Here is a 25,806-nt window from a genome sequence, read left to right as displayed (position 1 = left end):
TTCCTTGTGGTGAGGACTCTTCCCTGACCCTGCACTCAGGATCCAAGGGAGACAAGCTTGACCCCACACTAACTGAAGGTCAGGTTAGTTAGCTGTGTGCCTACTTTGTTCATGTGCTCAGCTGAACGACAAAGAGCATGCAGCAAACTGCAGATCTCGTAAACGGCTGAGTTCAAGATTGTGGCCTTCCAGGCATTACCATCACCCTGTCCATTAAAACACACCATCTCTGTTTCAAGGCCTAAAATTACAACAGGTTTCTCCAGGACGTCCTGCATTTTCAATCCCCAAATTGCTAGCTACACACCACTACTCTCAACCACTATAACCACACTCAAACTTGGGACAATAAAAAAAGAAAACACTTTAGATTCATTTTTAGGAAACAGAGAAGCTGGGAAAAGAAGCAGCTGTAGGGAGTTGGCTCCCAGCGGGGCACACTGTGTCCACTTAACTCCTCACGAAAAGAGACCTAGCCACGTGGCCTGAAATGCTTTGCTTGACTTTTTAAAAAGCCACTGCAAGGTCCCCAGTTGACATGTATTTGCCATGTTACAAATACACTGTACTTTTTGTAAAAGTCCAAATAAATTGGCATGTTTCAGTTCAGTTCAAGCTACATTTGTTGAGCACCTATGGGTGCTAAGCTAGCTGCTAAGGACTTGGAGACCACAAATAAAAAGCAAAGGGGGTTTTACAAACTTTGGCCTAAGTGTCAGTTGTCCAGTCCAGTAACTTGCATCTGCTTTAGGTAAGTTTTTGGGGTACACATGGTGAATTTAGAAGAAGGGCAAAGCAAGGGTATCTTGAGGCACCCCAGACCCTTCGGCAGGAAAGGGACTGTGAGAGGCTCTCGGGAAATGTGAGGCTGGGAATCAGGCATGGCTCCTGGAAATGCAGATAAAACTGAAACCCATTCCTGGCCGATTTTAGGTTGTGTTGAACACTGAACAGCACCAGACCTGGAGGAAGATGCTTGCCCCCCTCTGCAGCCTCTGCCTCCTGCTCTCTAGGTCTCAACCTCCAGAACCCACACAGATATTTTCACCACAATCCTGGTAGACTTGCGGTTAAACTTGCTTTCACGAACTTGACTGAGAACCCAACCCGGGGCAGGTGACAGTGCTTCCTCTAGGAGCAGGCACACGTTTCTCAGAGGAGGGCACCTTTGGGTTTATTCTGTGGCACTTGAAGTGCTTACAGTAGGACTAGCAATGAATTATTTATCTGCTTTTAAGATACATACAATTTTAGAATTAAAATATTTGTATGCAAGGAGATTTGGAACAGAGCCAATTTACAAATCAGAGACTGTGACAGGGCGATTCCTGCACAGTACCCCCCTGCCCTTCTGGGGAAGCCCACATCTGCCCCTCTCACTCGGACATGCACCCTCCGCTTGGCCCTTCATGCTCCCTGGGCAAATCCATTCCAACCTCCGGAGCTGTCTTCATGCTGACTCACTCTGGCTAGAATCTGTACTATCTACATGTTCAAGCCCAGCTTACGCTTCCTGGTAAGGTTAGTGTCCTTTGGGATCCGAAGCTGCAGTGGCTTTTCCTAGGCTCTTTACCTGCCATTTACACCACTTTCTGGTTTACTGCCAGAGCATCTCAAAACATATTAAAAAACAAATCTTTTTTAAATCTCTCCAAGAATGTAGCAAAGGAATATACAATAGACACGTATTGTCCAGTGGCTACTTCTACATTGATTAATTTCTATACATCAATGTTTGATTTTCGCTGTCTGTTACGGTCACTTACCAGCATGGTGTTCACAGAGTGAGCCATCACCGCAACGTAGGTTTTCAGGATGTTAGAGTGGAAGCCCGGAGTCAGAAGGCGGCGATGCTGGAACCACGTGGGCCCATCTAGGTTCCCGAGTCCTCTTCCTTGAGAAACAGAAGGCACAAAACCTCTTGCCATTTTATTAGGTAGATGAAGAAGGAGTGATGAGGAACAAAGACAGCATGGACGGCTGTGACTGGCAGACAGCAGCGTGGTGCTCACATCTTGGGACGGCTGTTTCTATTCTTGCAGAGTGAGAGTTTCCAAGTGTGAGTGATGACAGTGCCAGTACTGAAACCACCAATTACCACCACATAATACTCGGGTGAGGTACTTACCTTTGTGAGGCTTGGTTGTCTCAACAATGCAATACGGTAAGAAGTGCCTGCTTCACTGTTGCTATGCAGATTATATAAAGGTGTACACATAGGGTGCCAGTGCTCCCTGGCTCACAGTCAAATACAACAAACATTCATCGCCCGTCCACTTCAAACCGTCCCACTAACCCTGCCATGAATGTAGGTGCCCCAGGAACTAGAGTACCCCCAGAGAGCCCCTCCTTGAGTCCTGCTCTGTGAATGGCACAAAGTAGAAACATGGCTAATGCAGTACAATCCTTCTAGTACAAGAGTGGTCATTAAAAATCTGGTTTTAAAGGACTTTACAGTTTATTAACACACAACTGACACTATACTCTGTGTGCTTATGACGCGCCAGGCTCGTGATGTGTGGTCTGGTGCTGGTACAATGCCGGATCCTACAGCAAGTGCTGAAATAGGTGTTTCTCTTAATCCTCACCATGACCTAGAGATGGGACTCTCAATTTTCAAAGATTTGGAAACTCAGAGAGAGAGAGAGAGAGAGAATGAGAATGACTTTTCCAAGATCACATTCAACTGGTCTCCTGGGATGCACAGGCTTGAAATTTAAGTGTCTCTGAATCCAATACCCATATTCTTTCATTTAATTCCCTTCTTGTCTGACATAAATCCCAACTATGTGATTGAGGAGTTTAATTTATTTGCTCATAGTGCGTTGCCAACTGTCCTGTAGAACAAGATTATACTCTTTTGCCTACAGAAATAACAGAACCCCAAAAAGAAAGGAAAAGATCCAAGACAACAAGAGAGAAGAAAGGGTAAAAAAAAAGAAGAGGGAGTGAGGCTGTCATCTGGAAGGAGGACAGACTCACAGACAAGCTGCCTGAGAATGGGGCTTTGGGGGAGAGAAACGGGCTGGGAAGCTTTCCAGGAACTCGAGTTGACTCAGAGCTGCTCTGAGCCCCCTCTCCCGCTCCCATAACTCGGGACAGCTGTACCTTGTTCCTAATGAAATGAATTCAGACTTGAGTTTCTTTGGCATGCTCCATTATGGGAAGCGGGTTCCAAGGGGCAGTAGGTTACATACACCTCTCATTTACACATACTTACCAAGACACGGAGTCATGAACTTGGACAGGTACTGGGACTTGGGATCTGCAGAGTCAAGCAGAGGAAACAACAGGTGGCATTAGACAGAGTGCGAGTCAGCAGCTGAGGTTGGGAAAGGGCTTCTTCACATGCCTGCACCCAGCAAAAAGTGTGGGCTCATGGAGCCCAGGGTTCACACCCCCAGGGAAGACTGCAAATCCGGGCCAGGTGCTGGAAAGCAGCAAGCCCGGGAGGCAGATGGCTACTCGAACCTGACTCTTCCCTAGTTCACACTTCCTCCAGCAGGACCAGAGATCACCTGAGGGTTGCAAAGGTCTTAGAGTAGGCGTTGGGATAATGTGCACCTGTCTTGGAAGGCAGGTTAATTATTAAGTCAGGGGCTGGCAGACAGCAGAGAAGAAGGCACAAATGCCTGTTGGAGTCCTTCTCATTCTAACACAGGTCACAGTTCCTGTCCCTAGGAGGCAGACTCCTGAGCAATCAGGCTGAGGGCACTGGGAAACATGGAGGCACCAAAGGGAGGCTGCTTCTTTTGTTAGGTTTCATTAACGGCATGAATACAACGGTGCCGGAAAGAAGATTAAGAGCATGAGACCTCCGTTTTGCAAAGTTGACCAAGCAAACACTGGATGTTTTAGTTTTGTGTTAGGAAATAATTCACAGTGGGAGCCTTGAGAAAGGACTGGGCTGGGAGGTCACTGACTCATGTCCCAAAGGAAATGTCATTGAAAGAAAATATGCAGAAAAGCGAAAACAAAACCTGGGTTACAATTGAAAGGTTAGAATGATGAATGAATAATCCAGCATTCAGATCTATCTGTGACTCTGGGGAGGCAGAGCTCCTTCTGCTGTCCCCTGAAGACTTGTGCTCAAGACAGGGCACGGAGTGAGGGGGTGTTGCTGACACCGAAGTCACAAACCAAGGCAAAGGAAGCCCTGGGCCAGTGTGGAAATGCCGGCTGGGCTTTAATATTCGCTGGGGGTCGGGAGAAGATGGGAACCACCTCCGTGTGGAAAGGAAACCTGTGCCCTCCCCATTCTTGCCCCAGGGTCTCTTGCAGGCCCAAGACGAGCCTTTGCCACTGGATTCTGCCTGCGAGTTGTGTGCACGTCACTCCTGGGAAGACCAGGTCTTGGAGATTGGCCCCTTTGCTCACCTGTCCTGCTCAGAACCATCTCTGCATACTCTGGGTCATAGATAAAGAAACATGCCTGGAAGGGCCCCACCCAGCAAGGGAAAGCACACGGGTACTTTTCCACGAACTCTTCCAGCTGCTCCATGTTCTCGTCCCGAAGAAACTGCGGTGAAGAAAAAGTAAAGGGGATCAGAGAACCTGCCAGGTGGGCCTTGTCCCCGCTCACAGCTGCGTGCCGGGTAGAAGGCCCACCTAGGGTTCCACAGGCAGACGAACCCTGGCCCCTGGTCTGGAAGCGGGTGAACAAGTTTGCGCTGGGATTTCGGATGTCAGGGCTTCATTTTCCGGACAAGGTCAGTGCACATATCCTCCAGTGTAAATATCTGTTGTCCCCACAGGGCCAAGTCACTCTCAACGACAGTTCTCCCAACCCTCTCTGCCTCACCTGCCAACTTCACACGCCTGGAAGTGGAGTCTGAAGGCTGAGCACTTGGCTGTGTGGGAAGCCGCTGTCGGCATCCTGAGCACAACTCAGCATGCAGCTCGCCATTCCTTCTCCCTGCTACTCTATTGATCTGGGATTCTTAAGACCTAGGAGGGAATGCTTCTCTCTAAAAACTTGCCAATTCTTTGGGGCTGGCACTGTGGTGCAGTGGGTAAAATTGTCACCTGCAGTGCTGGCATCCCATACGGGCACCGTTCAAGTCCTGGCTGCTCCATTTCTCATCCAGCTCTCTGCTATGGCCTGAGAAAGCATAGAAAATAGCCCAAGTGCCTGGGCTGCTGCACCTGTGTGGGAGACCCAGCAGAAGCTCCATGCTCCTGGCTTCAGATTGGCCCAGCTCTGGCCATTGTGGCCATTTGGGGAGTGAACCAGTAGATAAAAGACCTCTCTCTCTCTCTCTCTCTCTCTAATTCTGCCTTTCAAATAAATAAAATAAAACTTAAAAAGAATTCCAGTTCTACCCATAAGGCAAGTCCAATTCCTTTTTCCTACAGCAGTGGAAAACCCATTTCTGAAGGTGTGTGAAGTTTGAAGTAAACTCAGATACACAACTCTCAGTTTCGGATCCTTAGACGTCAGAGTGCAAATACTACCTCCAGAGAAGACCTTTCTTCTTTTATAAGCAGTTTACCAATGGCTCATTGTCAAGATTTCTTGAAATCACTGAAAACAAGAATAAATTGCATCTGCTTCTTGGATGATGTGGGAGCCACTGTGTGTGTGTCTGGGTGTGCCTGCCCACACTGGTGGCAGGACTGTGCCAGGGAAGGAAAACACAGACTTTCAATTCCTCTATTCCCACCATGAACTCTAGTCCATGTAGGTTCTCCAGACAGTACAGGCCTCTAGCAGATCAAGACACTTGCACTGTGGTTTCTGAAATGCTGCTGATGTTCTCACAATAAAGCCAGTGACAAGTGCCCAGTGACAACTGAGAGTGGTCATTCCCAGCTGCTCTGGTTTGAACATAATTTGGCTTCTGAACTCATAGAGAAACCTGTAAGTCATAAGCCAATGATACTAAGAGATTGGAAACTTGCTTCAATTACGGTGTTTGGGAGGTGGGTCCTAGTGGGAGGCCCTTAGCTCATTGGGGGTGTGCCCTCCACAGGTAGTTCTTTCTTTCTTTCTTTTTTTTTTTTTTTGACAGGCAGAGTGGACAGTGAGAGAAAGAGAGAGACAGAGAGAAAGGTCTTCCTTTTGCCATTGGTTCACCCTCCAGTGGCCGCCACGGCCGGTGCGCTGCAGCCGGCGCACCGCGCTGATCCGAAGGCAGGAGCCAGGTGCTTCTCCTGGTCTCCCATGGGGTGCAGGGCCCAAGGACTTGGGCCATCCTCCACTGCCTTCCCGGGCCACAGCAGAGAGCTGGCCTGGAAGAGGGGCAACCGGGACAGAATCCGGTGCCCCAACTGGAACTAGAACCTGGTGTGCCGGCGCTGCAGGTGGAGGATTAGCCTAGTGAGCCGCGGCGCTGGCCCAGAGGTAGTTCTTAGGACAGAGTTGTTTATAAAACGGAGATAGAACCAAGATGGGGGCTGGGTAAGCAGCTCCAGTGACCCCCTCCCTGGGAAGACACCACTGTGGGCAGCCATACGCTGTCCCTGTCAGGAGCTACAGAGGCCAAGTGACAGCCCACGGTGTCTTGTGATCAAAGGGAAAGTCCCACCGAAGAGAGCAAGAACGAAGGAGTTGCCTGCAGTGCCCCTACCACAGCAGGACAGCGCTCACCGAGTCCCAGTGCCAGACCCACTATGGAAAAACAGCTGGACTAAGCTCCCTGCCCACCCCAGCCCCTGGCCCGTATCTGTGGAGTGAATATCTGGAGTCTCCCCAACCAGGTGACCTTTGCTACCCCTCCCCAAATCACCGGCACAAAACCAAATTCCAGCCACGAAGAGAGACCAGGAGAGGAAACGGGATAATTCCTTGGAGCTCAGATCCCAAACCTACTGCACTGAGAACCAGCACCTGATAAAGCCCAAAGACCTCTAGCCCCTGACCTGTGCTCACACTGTGCTCACATCTAGACCTGCACAGTGCATAGTTCCAGACTAAGCCTCTAGATTTGCCCCTGTGCTCCAAGGGGTCACACTTATTTAGCATGGTCATTGCTGGTCTCTTGAGGCCATTGTGTACAAGCCAGGTGACTCTGTAGAGAGCTGTGACTGTGGGACCCAGGTGCAATGACAAGACTGATTTTATTACTCTTCCCCAGCCCGGGCGGACAGAAGGGGCCAGAGGACCGTGTCTTGGGACTCAGTGCTAGGCTGGTAAGGCCCAACACTGGGAAGAGTCTAATGATTTCCATCTCAAGGCAGGTGCCTGTGCACTTTCTCTGGATCAGAAAGAGACCTGCACCCTAATGGACAGGCTCTCTTTAAGCTGGTGTGCACCCCCAAGATTGCACAGGGCCTGGTGACTGTGAGTCCCAGGGATGACCAAACTAAGACTTGCCTGAGTCGCTAAGAAGTTGCCTGCAACCAACCTTCTTACAATCTTGGTTAGAATGCAAGCAATCACAGGACTGTTTTGGAAATCAGTCCCAGGCTGACAAAACCAAGCCCGGGGCAGATCCCAACGGTCCTTGTTCCCAGGCCACTGACTGCAGGCAGGGCCTCTGGATCTTCAGTATCCCTCAGCGTTCTGTGATTCCAGTTGGGCAGTCTTATACCCCAGCCAACAACACAAGCGGATGACAGGTGTGGTGGGCAATGCGCCCGCCTCAGCAGCAGACAGACCAAAGCAGAGTGAGCTTTGTTGCTGCCCCCAGGCTGCTCTAGTGCTGCTGGGCTGAGGGCTCAAGATGTGATCTGGCATTATGGCCTTTGTGGACCCAGGACAAGGTGTCTGGACCAGGAAGAGGCTCATATGGATGAACTACTCCCTTCTAAGCACTTTCCCAGTTTATGCTGGATAATATATAAACTGAAAATTTGGGAAAAATGTAAGATTGAATCAGTAAAAACACAACAACAGTGGATCTAGGGCAATTGCAACTTAGGGTGCTATCTAGGGCTGAGACAGGGGACATATCTACAGGCTCAGAGAAAATGACCAGATTGCTTGAATTTCTAGAAGGACATACACAAATGAAGCCAGATTACCATAGCTTAGTCTTCAGTGCCCAGATGATGTTGTATAGCAACAAATACCAAGAACTTCCAGGGAAACATGAACTCACCTAAAGCAAAATAAGGTGCCAGAAACCAGCTGTCTAGGCATTGAAATTTCCAAATTATCTGATGAAGATTTCCAAATAGCTGTTTTAAGGAAATTCAACATGATTCAAAAGAGCACAGAGAAATGATTCAATATTGTAATAAATTTGGTAGACAGATGGAATTAATTAAACAAAAATCAAGCAGAAATCCCTCTACTGAAAGTGAAATTAAAAATCTAATAGAAGGCATCAATAGTAGGGACCAATATTGTGATACATCAGGTTAAATTGTCATCTGTGATGCCGGTATCCCATATATGTGCTGGTTCAAATCCCAGCTCCTCTACTTCCTATCCAGACAAGGATACAACAAAAGAAAACCACCAGCTAATATCTATGATAAGTACAGACACAAAGATCCTCATCAAAATACCAAGAAGCTGAATCCAAAATCACTTTAAAAAGATCACTCACCAAGATCAAGTGGGATGAAAGAATGGCTCAATATATATACGCAAGTCAATTAATGTGGTAATATGAAGAACAAAAAAAAATCATATGATCATCTCCATAGATGAAAAAAGGCATTCAACAGAATTCAACATCTGTTCATGATTAAAACTCTTACTGAATTAGTTATAAAAGGAATGTACCTCAACACGATAAAGGCAGTGAATAAGAAGCCAACATAACATCATATTTAATGGGGGAAAAGCCGGAGGTTTTCCTTCTAAGACTGGAACGACAAAGCTGCCCACTTTCACCACTTCTAATTGACATACCAGAACTCCTAGGCAGAGAAATTAGGTGAAAGAAAAAAACAAAGGACATCCAAGTTGGAAAGGAGGAAGCGATGTTGTCATGATTTGCTTATGATGTGATCTAATATTCAGAAAATCCTGAAGACACTACCAAAAAGCTGTTAGAACTAATACAGTCAAGAAAGCTGCAGGACATAGCCAATGTCCAAAAAGTAGCATTGTTGTACATCAGTGGTGAATCATCTGTGAAAGAAATCACGAGGGGCCAGTGCTGTGGCATAATGGGTAAAGCTGCCACCTGCAGTGCCGGCATTCCATAAGGGCATCAGTTTGAGTCCCGGCTGCTCCACTTCCGATCCAGCTCTCTGCTATGGCCTGGGAAAGCAGTAGAAGATGGTCCAAGTCCTTGGGCTCCTGCACCCACGTGGGAAGACCTGGAGGAAGCTTTTGGTTCCTGGCTTCAGATCGGTGCAGCTCCAGCTATTGTGGCTATCTGGGGAGTGAACCAGCAGATGGGAGACCTCTCTCTCTGCCTCTCCTTCTATCTCTGTGTAATTCTGACTTTCAAATAAATAAATGAATTCTAAAATAGATTTGTGTGGAATCCCCAAAAACTGAATTGTCGAAGCAATTTTGAGGGGAAAAAAAAAGCAAAGCAGGAGGCATTACATTATCTGATTTTAAAATATATTACAAAGCTGGCCAGTGCCACTGCTCACTCTGCTAATCCTCCACCTTGAGGCGCCGGCACCCCGGGTTCTAGTCCTGGTTGGGGCACCGGATTCTGTCCTGGTGCTCCTCTTCCAGTCCAGCTCTCTTCTGTGGCCTGGGAAGGCAGTGGAGGATGGCCCAAGTGCTTGGGCCCTGCACCGGCATGGGAGATCAAGAGGAAGCACCTGGCTCCTGCCTTCGGATCAGTGCAGCATACCGGCCACAGCGTGCCAGCCGTAGCGGCCATTTTGGGGGTGAACCAACGGAAAAGGAAGACCTTTCTCTCTGTCTCTCTCTCACTGTCTAACTCTGCCTGTAAAAAAAAAAACAAAAAATAAAAAAACAAAGCTACAGTAATTAAAACAGCATGATGTTTGCATAAAAATAGATTCATAGACAAACGAAAAAGAATAGAGACCCTAGAAGTAAATCTACACACCAACAGCCAATCTATCTTGGTAAAGTTGCTAAGAGCATGTACTGGAAACAGAAAAGTCTTTTTAATAAATGGTGCTCGGAAAATCAGATATTCACATGCAAAGGAATGAAACTAAACTCCTACCCATCACCATATAAAAAAAATCAATTAAAATGGATTAAAGATGTAATACGAGACCTGAATCTTTAAAACTATCAGAGGAAATCACAGTGAAAACAGTTGAGGACGTTGGAATGGGCAAGGATTTTCTAAGTCATACCCCACAAGCACAGGAAATAAAAGCAAATATTTGTACATCAACTATTTGGAAGCTACTAGCTGACAAAAGACTAACGTCCTGAATTGATCAGGAACAGCAAAAGCACAGCCAATCCAATTAAGAAATAGGCAAAGGACCTGAATAGAAACTTCTCAAAAGAAAAAAACGGAAATGGCCAATAAATATATGAAAAAGTGCTCAATATCACTAGCCATCAATGAAATGCAAATCAAAATCATAATGAGATATCACCTGACTGTTGACAGAGTGGATATTATCAAAAAGACAGAAAGTAACAAAAGCTAGTGAGGATGTGGAGAAAGGGGAATTCTTATACGCTGTTGGCAGGAATATAAATTAATAGAGTCACTATGGAAGAGAGAATAAATATTTCTTAAAAATCTAGATATAAGGGACAGCATTGTGGTGCAACAGGTTAAGCCAGTGCTTGCAACATTGACATCCCACACCAAAGCACCAATTTGAGTTCTGGCTGCTCTGTTTTTAATTCAGCCTCCTGTTAATGTGCCTGGGAAGGCAAATGATGGCCCAAGTGCTTAGGCCTCTGCCACACACATGGAGACCCAGATGGAGTTCCTGACTCCTGGCTTTAGCCTGGCCCAGCCTTGGCCCTAGCAGCCACTTGGGGAATGAACCAGTGGATAGGAGATCTATGTCTCTATGTTTCTCTCTCTTTATCTTCCTCTGTCACTCTGCCTTTCCAATAAATAAATAAATAAATCTTTTAAGAAATCTAGAAATAGAGCCATCAATGTCACTACGGTAGCAAAATGGATGGAACTGGAGATCAGTTGAGTGAAATAAAGCAGGCATAGAAAGACAAATACTGCACATTTTCTATCATGTGTGGGAGCTGAAAAACAAAACAAAACTCAATCTGAACACAGGATGTCAATTACTAGAGACTGGGAAATTTGGGGGGGGGTAGTTGGAATTTTGATAAAAAAAAGTATGGAAAACTGAGTGCAGTTCATCAACTGTGATAAATATATCATACTAACATGAGATATTGAAAATAGGGGAAGTTGGATGTGGTTTATAGATTGTGACAAATATGTAATGCTAACATAAGATGATAACAGCAAGGAAAGGTGAGGTTAGGGTATATGGGAACTCTTTGTACTACTTCATAATTGTTCACTAAATTTAAAGGTGTTCTGAAATAAAATGTAAAAAGTATAATCCAATTCAAAATAGACAGTAGATATAAACACACATTTCCCAAATGAAGACATACAAACAGCCAATTGGTAAATGGAAAAACGCTCAACATCACTAATCATCACGGAAATGCAAATCAAAACCACGGTGAGATTCCATTTCATCCTCACTAGAGTGGCTATAATCAAAGAGACCCAAAGTAACCAGTGTTGACAAGGAGCTGGAGAAACTAGAGCCCTCATATGTTACTGTGGAGAACGTAATACAGTGCAGCCATTTTGGGAACTAGTCTGGAAGCTCCCCTGAAGAGTTAGGCATGGAGCTACCATTCCACCAAATCACTCCCACTAAGTATGCACACCTAAGAGAAATAAAAACTAATGCCCACACAAAATGTGTTCATGTAAATAGCTAAAAAGTGGAAATATCCAAATGTCCATCTGCTGATAAATAAAACGATAGATCCATACAGTGGAATAATAATCAACCATACAACAAGGCATGAAGTACCTTCACCTACATTCTTTTTTTTAGATTTATTTTATTATTTATTTGAAAGAGTTACACAAAGAGAGGAGAGGCAGAGAGAGAGAGAGAGAGAGAGAGAGAGAGGGAGAGAGAGAGAGGACTTCGATCCGATGGTTCACTCTCCAATTGGCCGCAACGGCTGGGGCTGTGCCGATCCAAAGCCAGGAACCAGGAGCCAGAAGCTTCTTCCGGGTCTTCCAAAGGGTTGCAGGGACCCAAGGACTTGGGCCATCTCCTACTGCTTTCCCAGGCTATAGCAGAGCTGGATTGGAAGTGGATCTCAACGATGCCCATATGGGATGCTGGCACTTCAGGCCAGTGCGTTAACCTGCTGCGTCACAGCGTGGGCCCCTTCACCTACATTCTTAACCTGAGGGCTTTTCCTGGCCATTGTAGCCTGTGTGGCTGCATAGATGATGCTAGCCTACAGTGCTGGGGATTTAACACCATCGAGGTTCTGTCTTCCACAGGAGACTGAAAGGAATTGGTGTAAAACTGTCCCCATTCCCTTATTCTTCAGGCAAGATGACTCTGAAGTATATACACTGGCTTTCCCAGTGGGATTAATCTCCAGTTATCCATAGGGTGAGATAAGATTGAGGACAACCCTCCCCTTCCTGTCCCATCTGTTCCACCCTCTATCAAAGTTCTCTGCTGTCATCTTGTGGGGAATCTCACAGGAGTCCCAAAAATAGTCACAGATCACCGCTTACCTGACCAGCAGGAGGTGAACTGTGGAAACTCCACAGAGATGCCTAGAGTCAAAAACTACCACTATCCACAAAGTGAAAGTAAAGAAAACTGGAGTCACTCATGCTAAGCCAGGGACTGATGACATCACTTATGTCAAGCTCAATGCTTGCCAAGAAGGATGCTCCTCATCAGACTGAACAGACATCCCTGGGCAGTCTGATAACGTGTGTGCTTGGACGACAACCTCGAGTTACCTTCCTACTCGCACGGTGATTGGACGCACCCCGAGAATGAGCTGGAGACACCCTGTCCTAGGCGTTGGATTGGTGGCACCCCGGGAAACTCCGAGAGGGAGCACAACTGATTGGTGACACCCGGACCCCTACTGGAGACTCCCCCTTCAGAGTGACGAGGGTAAAAGGGGAGCCTTTTCCACTGCTCTCCATCCTCTTGAGGATCATGGCCCGGTGTGCTGAAGAAGCAGCCCATTGCAGATGGATCTGTAATGGCACAAGCCAACAACAGATCAAGGGCCCAGTGCGTGTGAAACTCTGGATCTCCTCGCACTTGGAACTGAAGAGCCAGCTTGCAGGCCCCCTTGCTAAGTGACACAAGGCGACTACGGGATCAAAACTCCAGCAGAGATGCCACCTCCCCACCTCACCTGGACCCCTTATCAGCCTGCTGCCAGGCCTGACCGCAGAGCTGGACCAGGCCACTCAGCAGGGGACCTCCAACTCCTCGCCTTGCCATCTGCCTGGGAACTCCAAGCCCACTGCCCAAAGTGACAGCCATCCCACGACTCCCTGCCTGTAAGTGACTGATCTGAGATCCGTCTCTGCTGAGACGCTGAGCTCCAGACCTTGAACACTGACTCTTTTTTGTGACCGCAATGTGAGCCTTGAAAAATGCAGCCTTTATAAATAACATTAACCACGTGTAATGTAATATGAATATGCTTTAATCCTATGATTAAGGGTAATGATACATACCTTGCTGTACATATACTATTATAATTGGGTAGCCCTCAAAGTTACTTTAACACTGTATACTGTGATCTGTGGGTTAATGAATAAGCTCAAGTAGTATTATTGATGTTGATATTAATGGTATTAGTGTTGAGATTTAGTTCCAGTAATTCTTTAGTATTGCCGTTAATGGAATAGTGTTATTATAATAGTTGAGTTACATTGTTAAGTGTTAGTAGTTGAGTCAAGTGCTAGTAGTTAAGTATTGTTATAATAGTTAAGTATACTGACAGTGATAAGTACATTGATACTAAGGAGTGTGTTAACATGGATACTGATAAGTGTACTGACCTTAATGAGCCTATTGATAACAATGTGATAAAACCCCTGGTGTGTGAGCAGTAAAGTCTTTCATTGTAAAGGCAGTCTTGTGCCCTTGTGTTCCTGTCTTCCCCCGGCTCTTACACGTTGCCCTTAAGCCCTGTCGAGCTGCGTGACAGCAGGTGCTCGCGACACATCTTTAAAATAAAGTGTGTGCCCTCAATTCCTTGTCCCAGGATCTTATTCTTGGGAAACCTGAACTAGGACAACAATTTTTAAAAAGTATCAGAATTGAACATGAAATTCCAGATTGGGAAGGCAGTCCAGCCACTGTCAGATACAATGAACAAAGCACCATACCTCGGCACAATGTAACTAAACTTCACAAGGCAAAGTGAATCCCTTAAAGTAGCCAGTGAGAGTGAGAGGAAAAGTCGCATCACAAGAATCAGTCAGACAGGTAGGACTGGTGAAGAGGACTAAGGATTAAGAATCAGAATGGGACTGGCGCTGTGGCTCACTAGGCTAATCCTCTGCCTGCAGCACTGGCACCCCGGGTTCTAGTCCCGGTTGGGGTGCCAGTTCTGTCCTGGTTGCTCCTCTTCCAGTCCAGCTCTCTGCTGTGGCCCGGGAGGGCAGTGGAGGATGGCCCAAGTGCTTGGGCCCTGCACCCACATGGGAGACCAGGAGGAAGCACCTGGCTCCTAGCTTTGGATTGGCGCAGCGTGCTAGCCGTGGCGGCCATCTGGGGGGTGAACCAATGGAAGGAAGACCTTTCACTCTGTCTCTCTCTCACTGTCTTACTCTGCCTGTTTAAAAAAAAAAAGATCTTTCTCTCTGTCTCTCCCCCTCACTGTCTGTAATTCTACCTCTCACATAAATAAATAAATAAAATATTTTTAAAAAGAATCAGAATGGAAGACACCAAAGGCTGAGTCCTGGAATAGTCACAGATGTTAGCTTGAAAGCAGCCCATAGCCTGGCAGCTCCCATGTCTTCCTCAGCCATTGCTGAGCCTTGGGCCACCTGGGATATGGTAGGTATAAAATGGAGTTCCCAGTTGGTCTGGAATCACATGTTCTGCCCTTCCTATTACAGGCCCAAGGCCAAGGAAAGGCAGCTTTGTAAAATTCTCTAGGTGCCTTCCAACAAGTCTTCTGAATAACAGGTTTCTGATTGCTTTATGGATTAGCTGAGACTTCTCAAGACTCTGAGGAAAAGAGAGAAAATCCACCAAATGCCTATTAGAGATCAAACAGGACAAAAATTGGTTACTTGAGACTGAGTGAGTGAAATTTGTGGATTTCTATGTCTTTTTTTTCCTTTTTTTTTAATTTAGTAAATATAAATTTCCAAAGTACAGTTTATGGATTACAATGGCTTCCCCCCCCCATAATTTCCCTCCCACTCGCACCCCTCCCATCTCCCACTCCCTCTCCCATTCCATTCACATCAAAATTCATTTTCAATTCTCTTTATGATTTCTATGTCTTTTATTTGAAATATTGTTGGCTCTGTAATTAAGCATTTCATCTCCTGGGTTTCAAGAAACTTTTTTCTGGAGTTGGGTGTCTTTGTCCCGTGAGAGGAGAGGTCTGCTCAACTGAGACAGGGTGGAGGCAGAGGAGAGAAGCAAGACTCGGGCCTTCGTGGTCATCCCAGATAGACCAAGGGATTGGAAAGTGTTTGCCCAGGGGATGTTGACAACACTTCCTCCTGCTCAGTGCTCTGGAGAGGGGGCTGCAGAGCAGTCTGATGTTTGGCCAAGGAGCCAGACAGTGGCCGGTGGCATTGCATATTGGCCATTTGCCAAGAAAGTTTCTTTTAGTTGCTCTCACCACAACGAAAAGAAAGAGGAAAAAGAAGGGTAGTTACATGAGATGATTTTTACGCTAATTAATGTGATTGTGAAGGGTGATTTCACTACATTTATGTGTGTCAAGATAAGTATATAAAAACATCCTGCTGTACATTTCACTTATATTCAATTAAAAAGAAACAAAAAAGTACCAGAAGTATCAGAATTTTTAGCAGCTGTCCTGAAACAAAGTTTTCAAGTTTTGAGAGTAAAATGTTTCCAAAGCAGACTTCTATACCCAGCCAAGCTGTCATTCATGTTTGCAATTAGAATAAAGGCAGTTTTAGCCATTCAAGAACTCAAAAACTTCACCTAACATTCTTTCACTCACTCCCAAGAAACTACTCCTAAGAATGATGCAATAAATCAGAGACAACATGGAATGGTTTCCAGGAGACAGGAGATCTGACCCAGGGTAGCATCAATGAGATTGCCTACAACAGCATCTATGTACTGGGCCTGAAAAAGCAACCAGTCCAGATTGGAACAGGGACAGAGGTCCATGGGAGAAAAGCCTCTGGAAAAATATAGGTACTGATAGGTCATTTGGTATGTTTGAGTACTTAGAAATATGTTGGAGATGTATTTGACAGATCTACTAAATTGTTATGGGAGGGGTCGGCATTGTGGCACAGTGGGTTAAAGCCCTGGCCTGAAGTGCCAGCATCCCATATGGGTACCGGTTCTAATCCCGGCTGCTCCTCTTCCAATCCAGCTCTCTGCTATGGCCTGGAAAAGCAGTAGAAGATGGCCCAAGTCCTTGGGTCCCTGCACCCACATGGGAGACCCAGAAGAAGCTCCTGGCTCCTGGCTTCGGATTGGTGCAGCCCCGGCTGTTGTGACCATCTGGGGAGTGAACCAGCGATTGAAGACCTCTCTCTCTCTCTCTCTCTCTCTCCTCTCTCTCTCTACCTCTCTCTGTAACACTGTCTTTCAAATAAATAAAATAAATCTTATAAAAAAATGTTATGGGAAACTGAACTGGGGAAATTCCCTTAGTTTAAACAAGCACCAGAGTTGAGTGCAGGATCAGAGCAGTTTATTAACGTCAACGGGGCCAGTGGAATTGCTTCCTAAGACTGAGCCTCGAATCCAGGTTTTTTAGCGTTTATAGGTTCATCAGCACTGTACCTTAACTGGCGCAGCACTGGTGGGTTTGATTGCAGCCTGCTCTCATAACTGTCACCCAAAGGCATGCTTGAGGACCTGAATGGCTGCAGCTGACCGAGCTGCAGCTGTGGTGTTTCTCAGAAAGCCCTGCCTGAAAGCACCCCCCCTTTGGCTATCTGGTTGTTGTCTTATTTCCTCTTCAAAAGCATTTGGAAAAATTTGTGATAGGTATTGAAGAAACTACACAGATGAGAAAAGGAGGAAGCTACCACCATGGGGTGCAGAGAAGTTCTGTAAGAAAAGGAACGAAATCAAAGAGGACTCTTTAGATCAGCAATAAATCCAATTTACATAATAAAATAAAATTAAATACTTGTTTTTCTGTTTAATAAAAAAAGTTATAATGTGACTACACTGGGACAGTGGGAGATGATGTTTAAATATGATTGCCTGTCACAAAGACGTTCATAGATGTCTAAAATTACTCAATTAATAAATACAGTATAGTAACATCATTTTACAAGTAAGGATTTACATACCAGAAGAAACAGATAAAAGAGTTGAAAGTGATTTCTCTTTGGAGGAAGGACCAGGAAGCCAGGGGTGGGGGTGGGGTGGAGCTGGGGTGGGGGTGGGGCCGGGATGGGATGGGAAGCACCCGCCCTACACCACCCATCCTTGGGATTCCGCTCAGCCCTGCAGACTTTCTGTGGTCCGCTAGGGATCCTCCAAGGCCCCGTGTTCCTCTCGGAAGCACCCCTTACCCTGTAGTTTTTGTTTTCTCTTTGTGGTCAATGCCTGCACCTGCCTTGGGCCTCTGGAAGGCAGGGACCCATTGTCTCTCGCAATCCTAGCACCTACCACATAATTGCCACTCAAAGTGGCTTAGATGAATAAAATAATGCATCCAGGGTGGCAGTGGATTTAAAGAATGGAGATACCCAATGGTAACGGTCTCTTCACCCTGCTTTATACATTTCAACCCAATATTAGCTGGGCCTGCCCCCTGGTTCACAAGAATCTTAAGAAAGTTAATTTTCTCCAGTTAAAATAGAAAGGGTGCCAACTATCACGTCCAATTTAGCATATTTCCTGCAATTAATAAGCATTATTTAGAAAAACATACGATTTTAAAGCAATACACATGGCAGGCTTTTTACCTCCAAAAGCCTGGAAGAGTCAATTAGAGCCAGACCTGGGCTACCCCTCGCTTTGTCAACATCCAGGCTATTAAACAGCCCACGTCCACCCCCACAACTTCCTCTCCGGTGAGTGACCTTTCCCTGTAGCCCCGAGACAAAGAGCCCTGGAGAGATGCTGCCCAGGGCAGGACCGAGGGTCCGGAGCCACTGCAGGAGGCGGCCACCTCTCTGCCCGCCGCCCACCCCCTTCATCTACCTGCTGGTGTCCGTGGAACCAGTGTGCCGGGGGCGCGGGGAAGGAGCGCAGGTCCCGCAGCAGCCGCTGCCTCCGCAGGTGGAGCTTGATGGCCTGCAGCAGCCCCAGGGCCAGGCAGAACACGAAGGCCAGGTACAAGGACCGCGCCCAGCGCGTCTCGAGCCAGGAGGCCTCCATCGCCGCCCGCAGCCTCCGGGAGCCGGGGATGGTGCGCCTTTTCCGCTGCGGGCGCTCCGGGATCGCCCGCTGCGCCGCCTGCCTGGGCCTCCGGGAAGCTCCCGGCTGCGGGGCGGCCGGGGTGCGAGCGCTGGGCAGGGCGGCCCCGGCCCGGGAGAGGAGGCAGCCGCGCGCTCCGGGCGGCGCGCTGGCTTTCAGCCGGCCCTCCTACACCCTCTGGCGTCGTGGGAGTTACAGTGTGACACCTCTCAATCACCCGCGCAGCTCGGTTTAGATTCCAACATAATGCCCGGGCTGTCACAAATAAGTAGTATACACAAAGGCCGTCTTCCCCACTCCGGAATTGTATTAAAAGCCACAGGGCTGGGGATGAGCAGGTATTACAAGCTGACAACCATTTAGTGCGCTGGGAAACGCCTTCCAGGCCCTCTCGCCCTGATGTGCATCGGGGCGGCGCTGGCTCCAGCCTTTTCCAAGCTGCCCCCTGGCGTGGCGGGTGGTAGCGGCAGGCAGTGGCGCAGAGCGCGGGGTCGGGAGGAGGTGGATGGTATTTCCACCACACAGATGCAGTCAGGGCCTGCTGCCTCATTTATGGATCCCCAGGGGATCACAATGTTACTAATGAGAGCAGTTCATAAAGCCAAGCCTGTGCCCCTCTGAGTCCAAGGTCCTTTGTAACTGCTCAGGTTCCTGGTTCCTGAAGCCAGCTCTGGATAGAAGAGAGAGAAACAACCTCAAAAGCACAGAGAGTGGCAAAACCTAGCAACGCAGCTGACCCGCTGTGGAATTGGTTTGTTGCACAGTAATTAAAGGAGCAATCAGATAGTTACTTTTTAAATTTTTTTTTTTATTTTTTTGACAGGCAGAGTGGACAGTGAGAGAGAGAGAGACAGAGAGAAAGGTCTTCCTTTTGCCATTGGTTCACCCTCCAATGGCCGCCGCAGCTGGCGTGCTGCAGCTGGCACACCGCGCTGATCCAAAGCCGGGAGCCAGTTGCTTCTCCTGGTCTCCCATGCGGGTGCAGGACCCAAGCACTTGGGCCATCCTCCACTGCACTCCCGGGCCATAGCAGAGAGCTGGCCTGGAAGAGGGGCAACCGGGATAGAATCCGGCGCCCCGACCGGGACTAGAACCCAGTGTGCCGGCGCCGCAAGGTGGAGGATTAGCCTATTGAGCTGTGGCGCTGGCCCAGATAATTACTTTTATTAAATACCTTCCTCAACCACCAGATATTATCTTCCTTTATCCACTCAGGGTTCTAGAAATATCAAATGTCTCACTTGCTTCCTAAATTGTTGTTGAAGTGCCTTTCATTCAGAAATACAGACCTCCTGGCCGGTGCCAAGGCTCAACAGGCTAATCCTCCGCCTGTGGCGCCGGCACACAGGGTTCTAGTCCTGGTCAGGGCGCCGGATTCTATCCCGGTTGCCCCTCTTCCAGTCCAGCTCTCTGCTGTGGCCAGGGAGTGCAGTGGAGGATGGCCCAAGTGCTTGGGCCCTGCAGCCCATGGGAGACCAGGAGAAGCACCTGGCTCCTGCATTTGGATCAGCGCAGTGCGCTAGCTGCAGCGCGCCAGCTGCAGCGGCCATTGGCGGGTGAACCAACGGCAAAAGGAAGACCTCTCTCTCTCTCTCTCTCTCTTTCTCACTGTCCACTCTGCCTATCAAAAAAAAAAAAAAAAAAGAAAGAAAGAAATACAGACCTCCTATTCTGCACGAATCCCTCTTTTCAATGGTATAGGGAAAAAAGTGAGCAAAAATAATGTCCTTGTCATCATAATACTTGTATTTGTGTCTCTTTCACTCCTGGGTTCTACGCTCTGACCTAATGGGCACAGACCCACTCAGGGTCCACCTGTACTGTGACTACTACTGAAACTGACACAGGGACTCGAGGAAGGGAGTTAGGTAGACATAGGTGAGCTAGAATTTTTGCCAGCCCTACGTTGTACTTTTATCCCTTGACTTGTCGACCTAATCTGCCTACCTTCCCAGGATGCACTTGCATCTCATGAAGGACCAGGGAGGAGACACCAAGTTGGCCATCTGGCAGTTAGAGTCCAGGTGGAGATGCCATGAAAAAAATCCCAGAAAGCTTCACACACACCCTGTTTATTTATTCAACCAAGACCCCACCTCCTCTCCAGGTAAAAGAGACTGAGGGTGGGGGAGGGGCCTTCTTTTGCCCTTGCTCATGCTTGGGGACCCCTCTCGCTCCCTTTCCCTCTCCTTCCTCATAGGCAACTGTCTGGCCCACTCGGGATGGGTGTTTCCCTGTGGGGCAATCCACACACCGGAATGGGTGTTCACTGTCTGTCTTTTCAGTAAGTCCTGCTCTTACTGCGCGCTGAATGGATGCTCGGCTTGGCATTCGTACCTCTATGGGGGCAAGAACCTGGATTAAAGCTCAGGATGCCTAGGCCAGAAACAAAGCAAGTTCCCACCAGACAGAAGCTGCTGATACTTCATGTGTGCAGCTGTGTGCAGTTGACTCTCCATATCCATGGGTTCTGCAGGCATAGATTCCATCAATCTCATGTGGAAAGCATTTGGGGAAAAATTGCTTCTGTCCTCAACATATATAACTAATTTTTCCTTGTCATTATCCCCTAAATAATATCATAACAATTTACATTGCATTTTCACCATTTTAGGTATTCTAAGTAATGTAGAGGTGATTTCAACATACGGGGGGAATATGTGTAGGTTCTTGCAAACACTGTGCTATTTTATTTAAGGGACTTGCGCATCCTGAGTTTGGTGTCCAAGGGAATATCCAGAAAACAATCCCCCAGGTATATGGAGGGAGAACTGTAAATAGGAGTGATGAGTTTCTAGTGTTTGTTACTTTTCAAATGCTGAACTGGAGTCTAACAGACCTGACTTTCTGCACTGCTGTCTCCCACTCTCAGTCTTCGTTCGAGGCATTGCCCACTGTTCGTTCATTCGTGCATGCTGAAACAGGCAGATGCTAGGTGCAATGATATCTCTGGCTCTGGGATGGCGTCATGTGGATAGGACCTACCTCGGGTCCTGCTCCGTGGGTATGGCTGATGCCGGGGTTTTCAGCACTGAAAGCTGTAGTCCCAGCTCTGGGAGCCGTTAAAGGGATCTTGCCCCAGCCCTACAAGGTGAACACAAACTATTCTAGGGATCGTTTGCTGGCAGGTGTGGGTTTAGAGCCCTGGAATGAAGGTAGGTTTTTCCCTAAGACCCAAAGGGTAGGATCCAGTGGTGTCAGTCATTCTGGTGATGTGTGTGGGCAGCCAGTGGTGGCCTGAAGCACAGGAACCTAGGTAGGACCCTCCAGGTTCCACAGGTGAGTGTGAGCGACTTCGGGGATTGCAACATCGACAATCACAGTGCCTGAGCTGCAGGGCACCGTGAGAACTGCTCCCACATCCTAGCAGGCGGGCAGGGGTGATGCTGGCGCTTGTGCCCTGGGCACACAGCATTCTGTGCTAAGAGCTGCAGAGGGCACTTCCTCAGGGCCTGCCCTCTGTGCTTGTGTATGGTCTGCTGGGGGTGCCCAGCCCAAAGAAGCCCAAGGGAGCTTCCTAGATTGCTCAGAGTGAGAAAGCACAGCTCTGGCGTGTGCCCAGGCATCCTGCAGCTGCAGAACGCACAGGAGCCTACTCTCTGCCCTGCAAAGCATGCGTGCTCTGCCTCTGAGGCTGCTGTTGCTGCTGGGGCTGCCCGCTGTCCCCTAAGACAGAAAGGAGTTTCGCAGTGGCTGTCCCACAGCGCACTTGCACTGATGTCTCAGAGGTAGAGGTATGCAATGGAACTCCTTATTTATTTATTTATTTATTTTTTGGAACAAAGGAGTCACTTGGACCCCAGCTGGCTTTTCAGACTAGATCCAAGGTCAGAGAGGAGGTGGGATTCCTCTTATTAGGGCTGCTGATCTGCAGCAGTGGCAGAGGTCACGGTACTTTCTGCCTATCTTTTCCCAGCAAGATGATGTCCCCCATCTCCCCAGCAAACTATTCATCAGATCAAGGGTTAATATCTATAATATATAAGGATCTAAAACATAGGGGCCAGCTCTGTGGCATAGAGGGTGGAGCTGCCGTCTGCAGTGCCCACATCCCATGTGTGTCCTGGTTTGAGACCCAGCTGTTTCACTTCCAATCCAGCTCTCTGCTATGGCCAGGGAAAGCAGTGGAAAACAGCTCAAGTCCTTGGGCCCTTGCACCTGTGTGGGAGACCCAGAGGGAGCTCCTGATTCCTGGCTTTGGGTTGGCGCAGTTCTGGCCATTGCAGCCATTTGGGGAGTAGGCCAGTGGATGGAAGATCTCTCTCTCTCTCTCTCTCTCTCTCTCTCTCTCTGCCTCTGCCTCTCTATGACTTTGCCTTTCAAATAAATAAATAAATTTTTAAAAAATCCTCAGCAACAATGACAACAGCAAATTAATTCAGTAAAGAAATAGGCAAAGGTTCCAAATAGACATTTCGTAAAAGAGGAAATACACTTGGCCAAAAATAAGTGAAAAATGCTCAGTACCACTAGCCATCAGGAAAATGTAAATCAAAGCCATGGGAAAGGATTAGCTTACTCCACTGAAAATGCCCATTGTCAAAAAGACAAAAATAGCGAATACTGGTGAGGATGTGGAGGAAAGGGAGGCTTTACATGCAAATTAGTACACCCATTATGGAGAACCGTATGGCGTTTCCTCAGGAAACAGAACAGGTCTGTAACGTGACCGAGCTACCCCACTTCTGTGGATGAATCGGAAGGAAATGCAATCAGCATGTGGAAGAGCTATCTGCACTTCCATGAGCATTTCAGCCCTAGTCACAATAGCCAAGACACAGAATCAGCCAGGGTATCCATCATCAGGCAGAGAGATAAAGAATATGTGGCATATATACACAATGGACTATTATGTAGCCATAAAACAGAATGAAATCCTGACATCTGTAGCAAAATGGGTGGAACTGGAGTTCATTGGGTTAACAGAAATTACCCAGATGCAGAAAGACAAATACTAGCAATTCTCCCTCATATGTGAATGTGAATGTTAAAAGGATACAATAGATATGATTTTAAAATATTGGTTCCTAAGGCCTGGGAAGTTGTGGGGAGATGGAGGGGGAGGGTTAGTGGGTGCCAAACAGCAATTGGGTGAAGATAACGAGTTTCAGAACCCCAGAGCCCAGCGGGGTGACTGTGGTTCATGGCAGTGTATTATATTCTGTGCAAAGAACTGGGAGAGGGGAATGAAAGGCTTCAGAATCAAAGAAAAGAAATGGAAAGGTTAGTTACTTGGCTTGATTGGTTTACATTGTGCATGTGTATTGAAATATTGCATTGTATCCCATAAAAGTGTACAAGTATTACATCGCGATAAAATAATTGGTCAAGATTTGAATCCAGTCTAACTTGAAGTCCTGAGACCTTAACATTTATGACCATCAGTTGAAGATAGTGGCAAGAGTAGAACTAGACCAGTTCTGATTCTAGGACAATATTCAGGTTATGCAGGATGGGGGCTCGGATTGGAGAGTGCACTGGGACAGAGGCCAGAAGGGGTATCAGAGATAGTGTGGTATGTTTTTCATGAGAGTTGGTGGCTAGATACTGGCACGGTCGGGAAGAAGTCCAGGATGGTCCCTATGATTCTATTCATTGTGAAGGGAAAAGCAAGAAGAATCAGTGTCCTCCAGCCCCAGGCCTGTTTCTAGCGCCTGTTTAGTATGTATTCTCTGTTCCCAGTGTGTTCCTCTAGACTCACCTTTGCTTCAGATGCTTCTCTGCCTGCCTAGCCCATGAACAACTAAAGCCCAGATTTTGTTTTTTTGTTTTTTGACAGGCAGAGTGGACAGTGAGAGAGAGAGAGACAGAGAGAAAGGTCTTCCTTTGCCGTTGGTTCACCCCACAATGGCTGCTGCAGCCTGCTTGCTGTAGCTGGTGCACCGCGCTGAACCGAAGCCAGGAGCCAGGTGCCTCTCCTGGTCTCTCGTGGGGTGCAGGGCCCAAGCACTTGGGCCATCCTCCACTGCACTCCCGGGCCACAGCAGAGAGCTGGCCTGGAAGAGGAGCAACTGGGACAGGATCTGGTGCCTCGACCAGGACTAGAACCCGGTGTGCTGGCGCCGCAGGTGGAGGATTAGCCTATTGAGCTGCGGCGCCGGCCTAAAGGCCAGATTTTAAACCCATCATTGGACAAGTCACTTGTCTTCATTTATGTGTGATTCATTCTGTAACCAACAATCCTATGCTGCCTCATGATGTCTTGCTCTTTGTATATTCAATTTATCTCTCTAATTAGTCTGTAAAATTCCATAGTGGTTCACTTTTTCATTTCTTGGATTCACTTGGAGACTGCCTTTGACCTGGGCACACAACAGATGTTTCATAAATAGTTATTTAACTCACTTGAACCGTGAAGACCTGCTGGGGGTAGGGGGGATTTAAGAAAGGGCAACATAGAGCAATGACCTACAAGACAAGTGGGTCATGGAGAAATGGAGACATTCCAGGTCAAGGGGTCTATTTGCAAAAGGAATAAATACAAACCATGAGGTGGGAAGATGGGTGGAGAAAGGAAAAATAAAGTAAATGGATGGCTACTTTTAAGACAGGAAGCCTGGTGCTTGCTCAGAAGGGAGAAGACGCTAATAGGAAGATGGAAGATGCTGAGAGATGGAGCAAGAGGAAAAAGAGGGCCGGGGGAAGCAGAAGGATGTGAGGCATTGAGCAGAACTGATAAACTTGACGGGCTGGTGCCAGACAATTTCATGGTCAGCTGTAGATATTTCTATGGAAGCAGCATGGCTGGGGAGTGATTACCTCGTTCTGCACCTAATTAACACAGCGGTTGTGGTTTTGAATGGCGTTAGTTGGGAAAACCAACACATTAGAAGTGCAAGAGGAGAACTGGGGAGGAGGAAGCAGGCAGACGAGATTTCTGATGTCAGATAACTTCAATTAGAGGATCCCGAGGCAACTCCTGCCCCACAGGGGCAGGGACACTGTGCCCAAGTACAGCAGGGTGTAGGGGGTACAGCTAACTACACAGGATGCAGTGGGTATGGGTAACAAAGGACACAGGAAACCTTTCCAGTCACAGGCTTGATGGGAAGCAGACCTCATTATGGTTAATGAAACACTGGCAGGCCGGCGCCACAGCTCAATAGGCTAATCCTCCGCCTGCAGTGCTGGCACACCGGGTTCTAGTCCCGGTTGGGGCTCCAGATTTTTGTCCCAGTTGCCCCTCTTCCAGGCCAGCTCTCTGCTGTGGCCCGGGAGTGCAGTGGAGGATGGCCCAAGTGCTTGGGCCCTGCACCCCATGGGAGACCAGGAGAAGCACCTGGCTCCTGCCATCGGATCAGCACGGTGCGCCGGCCACAGCACGCCGGCCGTGGCAGCCAT

General features: G+C 47.7%; 1 protein-coding gene across 1 annotated transcript in view; it reads right to left on the bottom strand.

Annotated features, from left to right (window-relative positions):
- Positions 1-18,426, bottom strand: part of LOC133759080 (cytochrome P450 4X1-like) — a 45,821-nt gene extending 27,395 nt beyond the window's left edge. Inside the window, exons 1-4 of the mRNA XM_062190078.1 lie at positions 18,250-18,426; positions 4,378-4,519; positions 3,221-3,265; positions 1,767-1,894 (exon numbers count right to left, since the gene is read on the bottom strand). Coding sequence (XP_062046062.1) covers positions 1,767-1,894; positions 3,221-3,265; positions 4,378-4,519; positions 18,250-18,426 — 492 coding nt within the window. The remainder of the gene's footprint in view (positions 1-1,766; positions 1,895-3,220; positions 3,266-4,377; positions 4,520-18,249) is intronic.
- Positions 18,427-25,806: the final 7,380 nt, after the last annotated feature.

The sequence above is a fragment of the Lepus europaeus genome, chromosome 5, assembly GCF_033115175.1.
Source record: "Lepus europaeus isolate LE1 chromosome 5, mLepTim1.pri, whole genome shotgun sequence".
NCBI classification, from domain to species: domain Eukaryota; kingdom Metazoa; phylum Chordata; class Mammalia; order Lagomorpha; family Leporidae; genus Lepus; species Lepus europaeus.
Note: the sequence above shows the minus strand (reverse complement) of the source record. Positions and strands in the feature narration are given on the sequence as shown.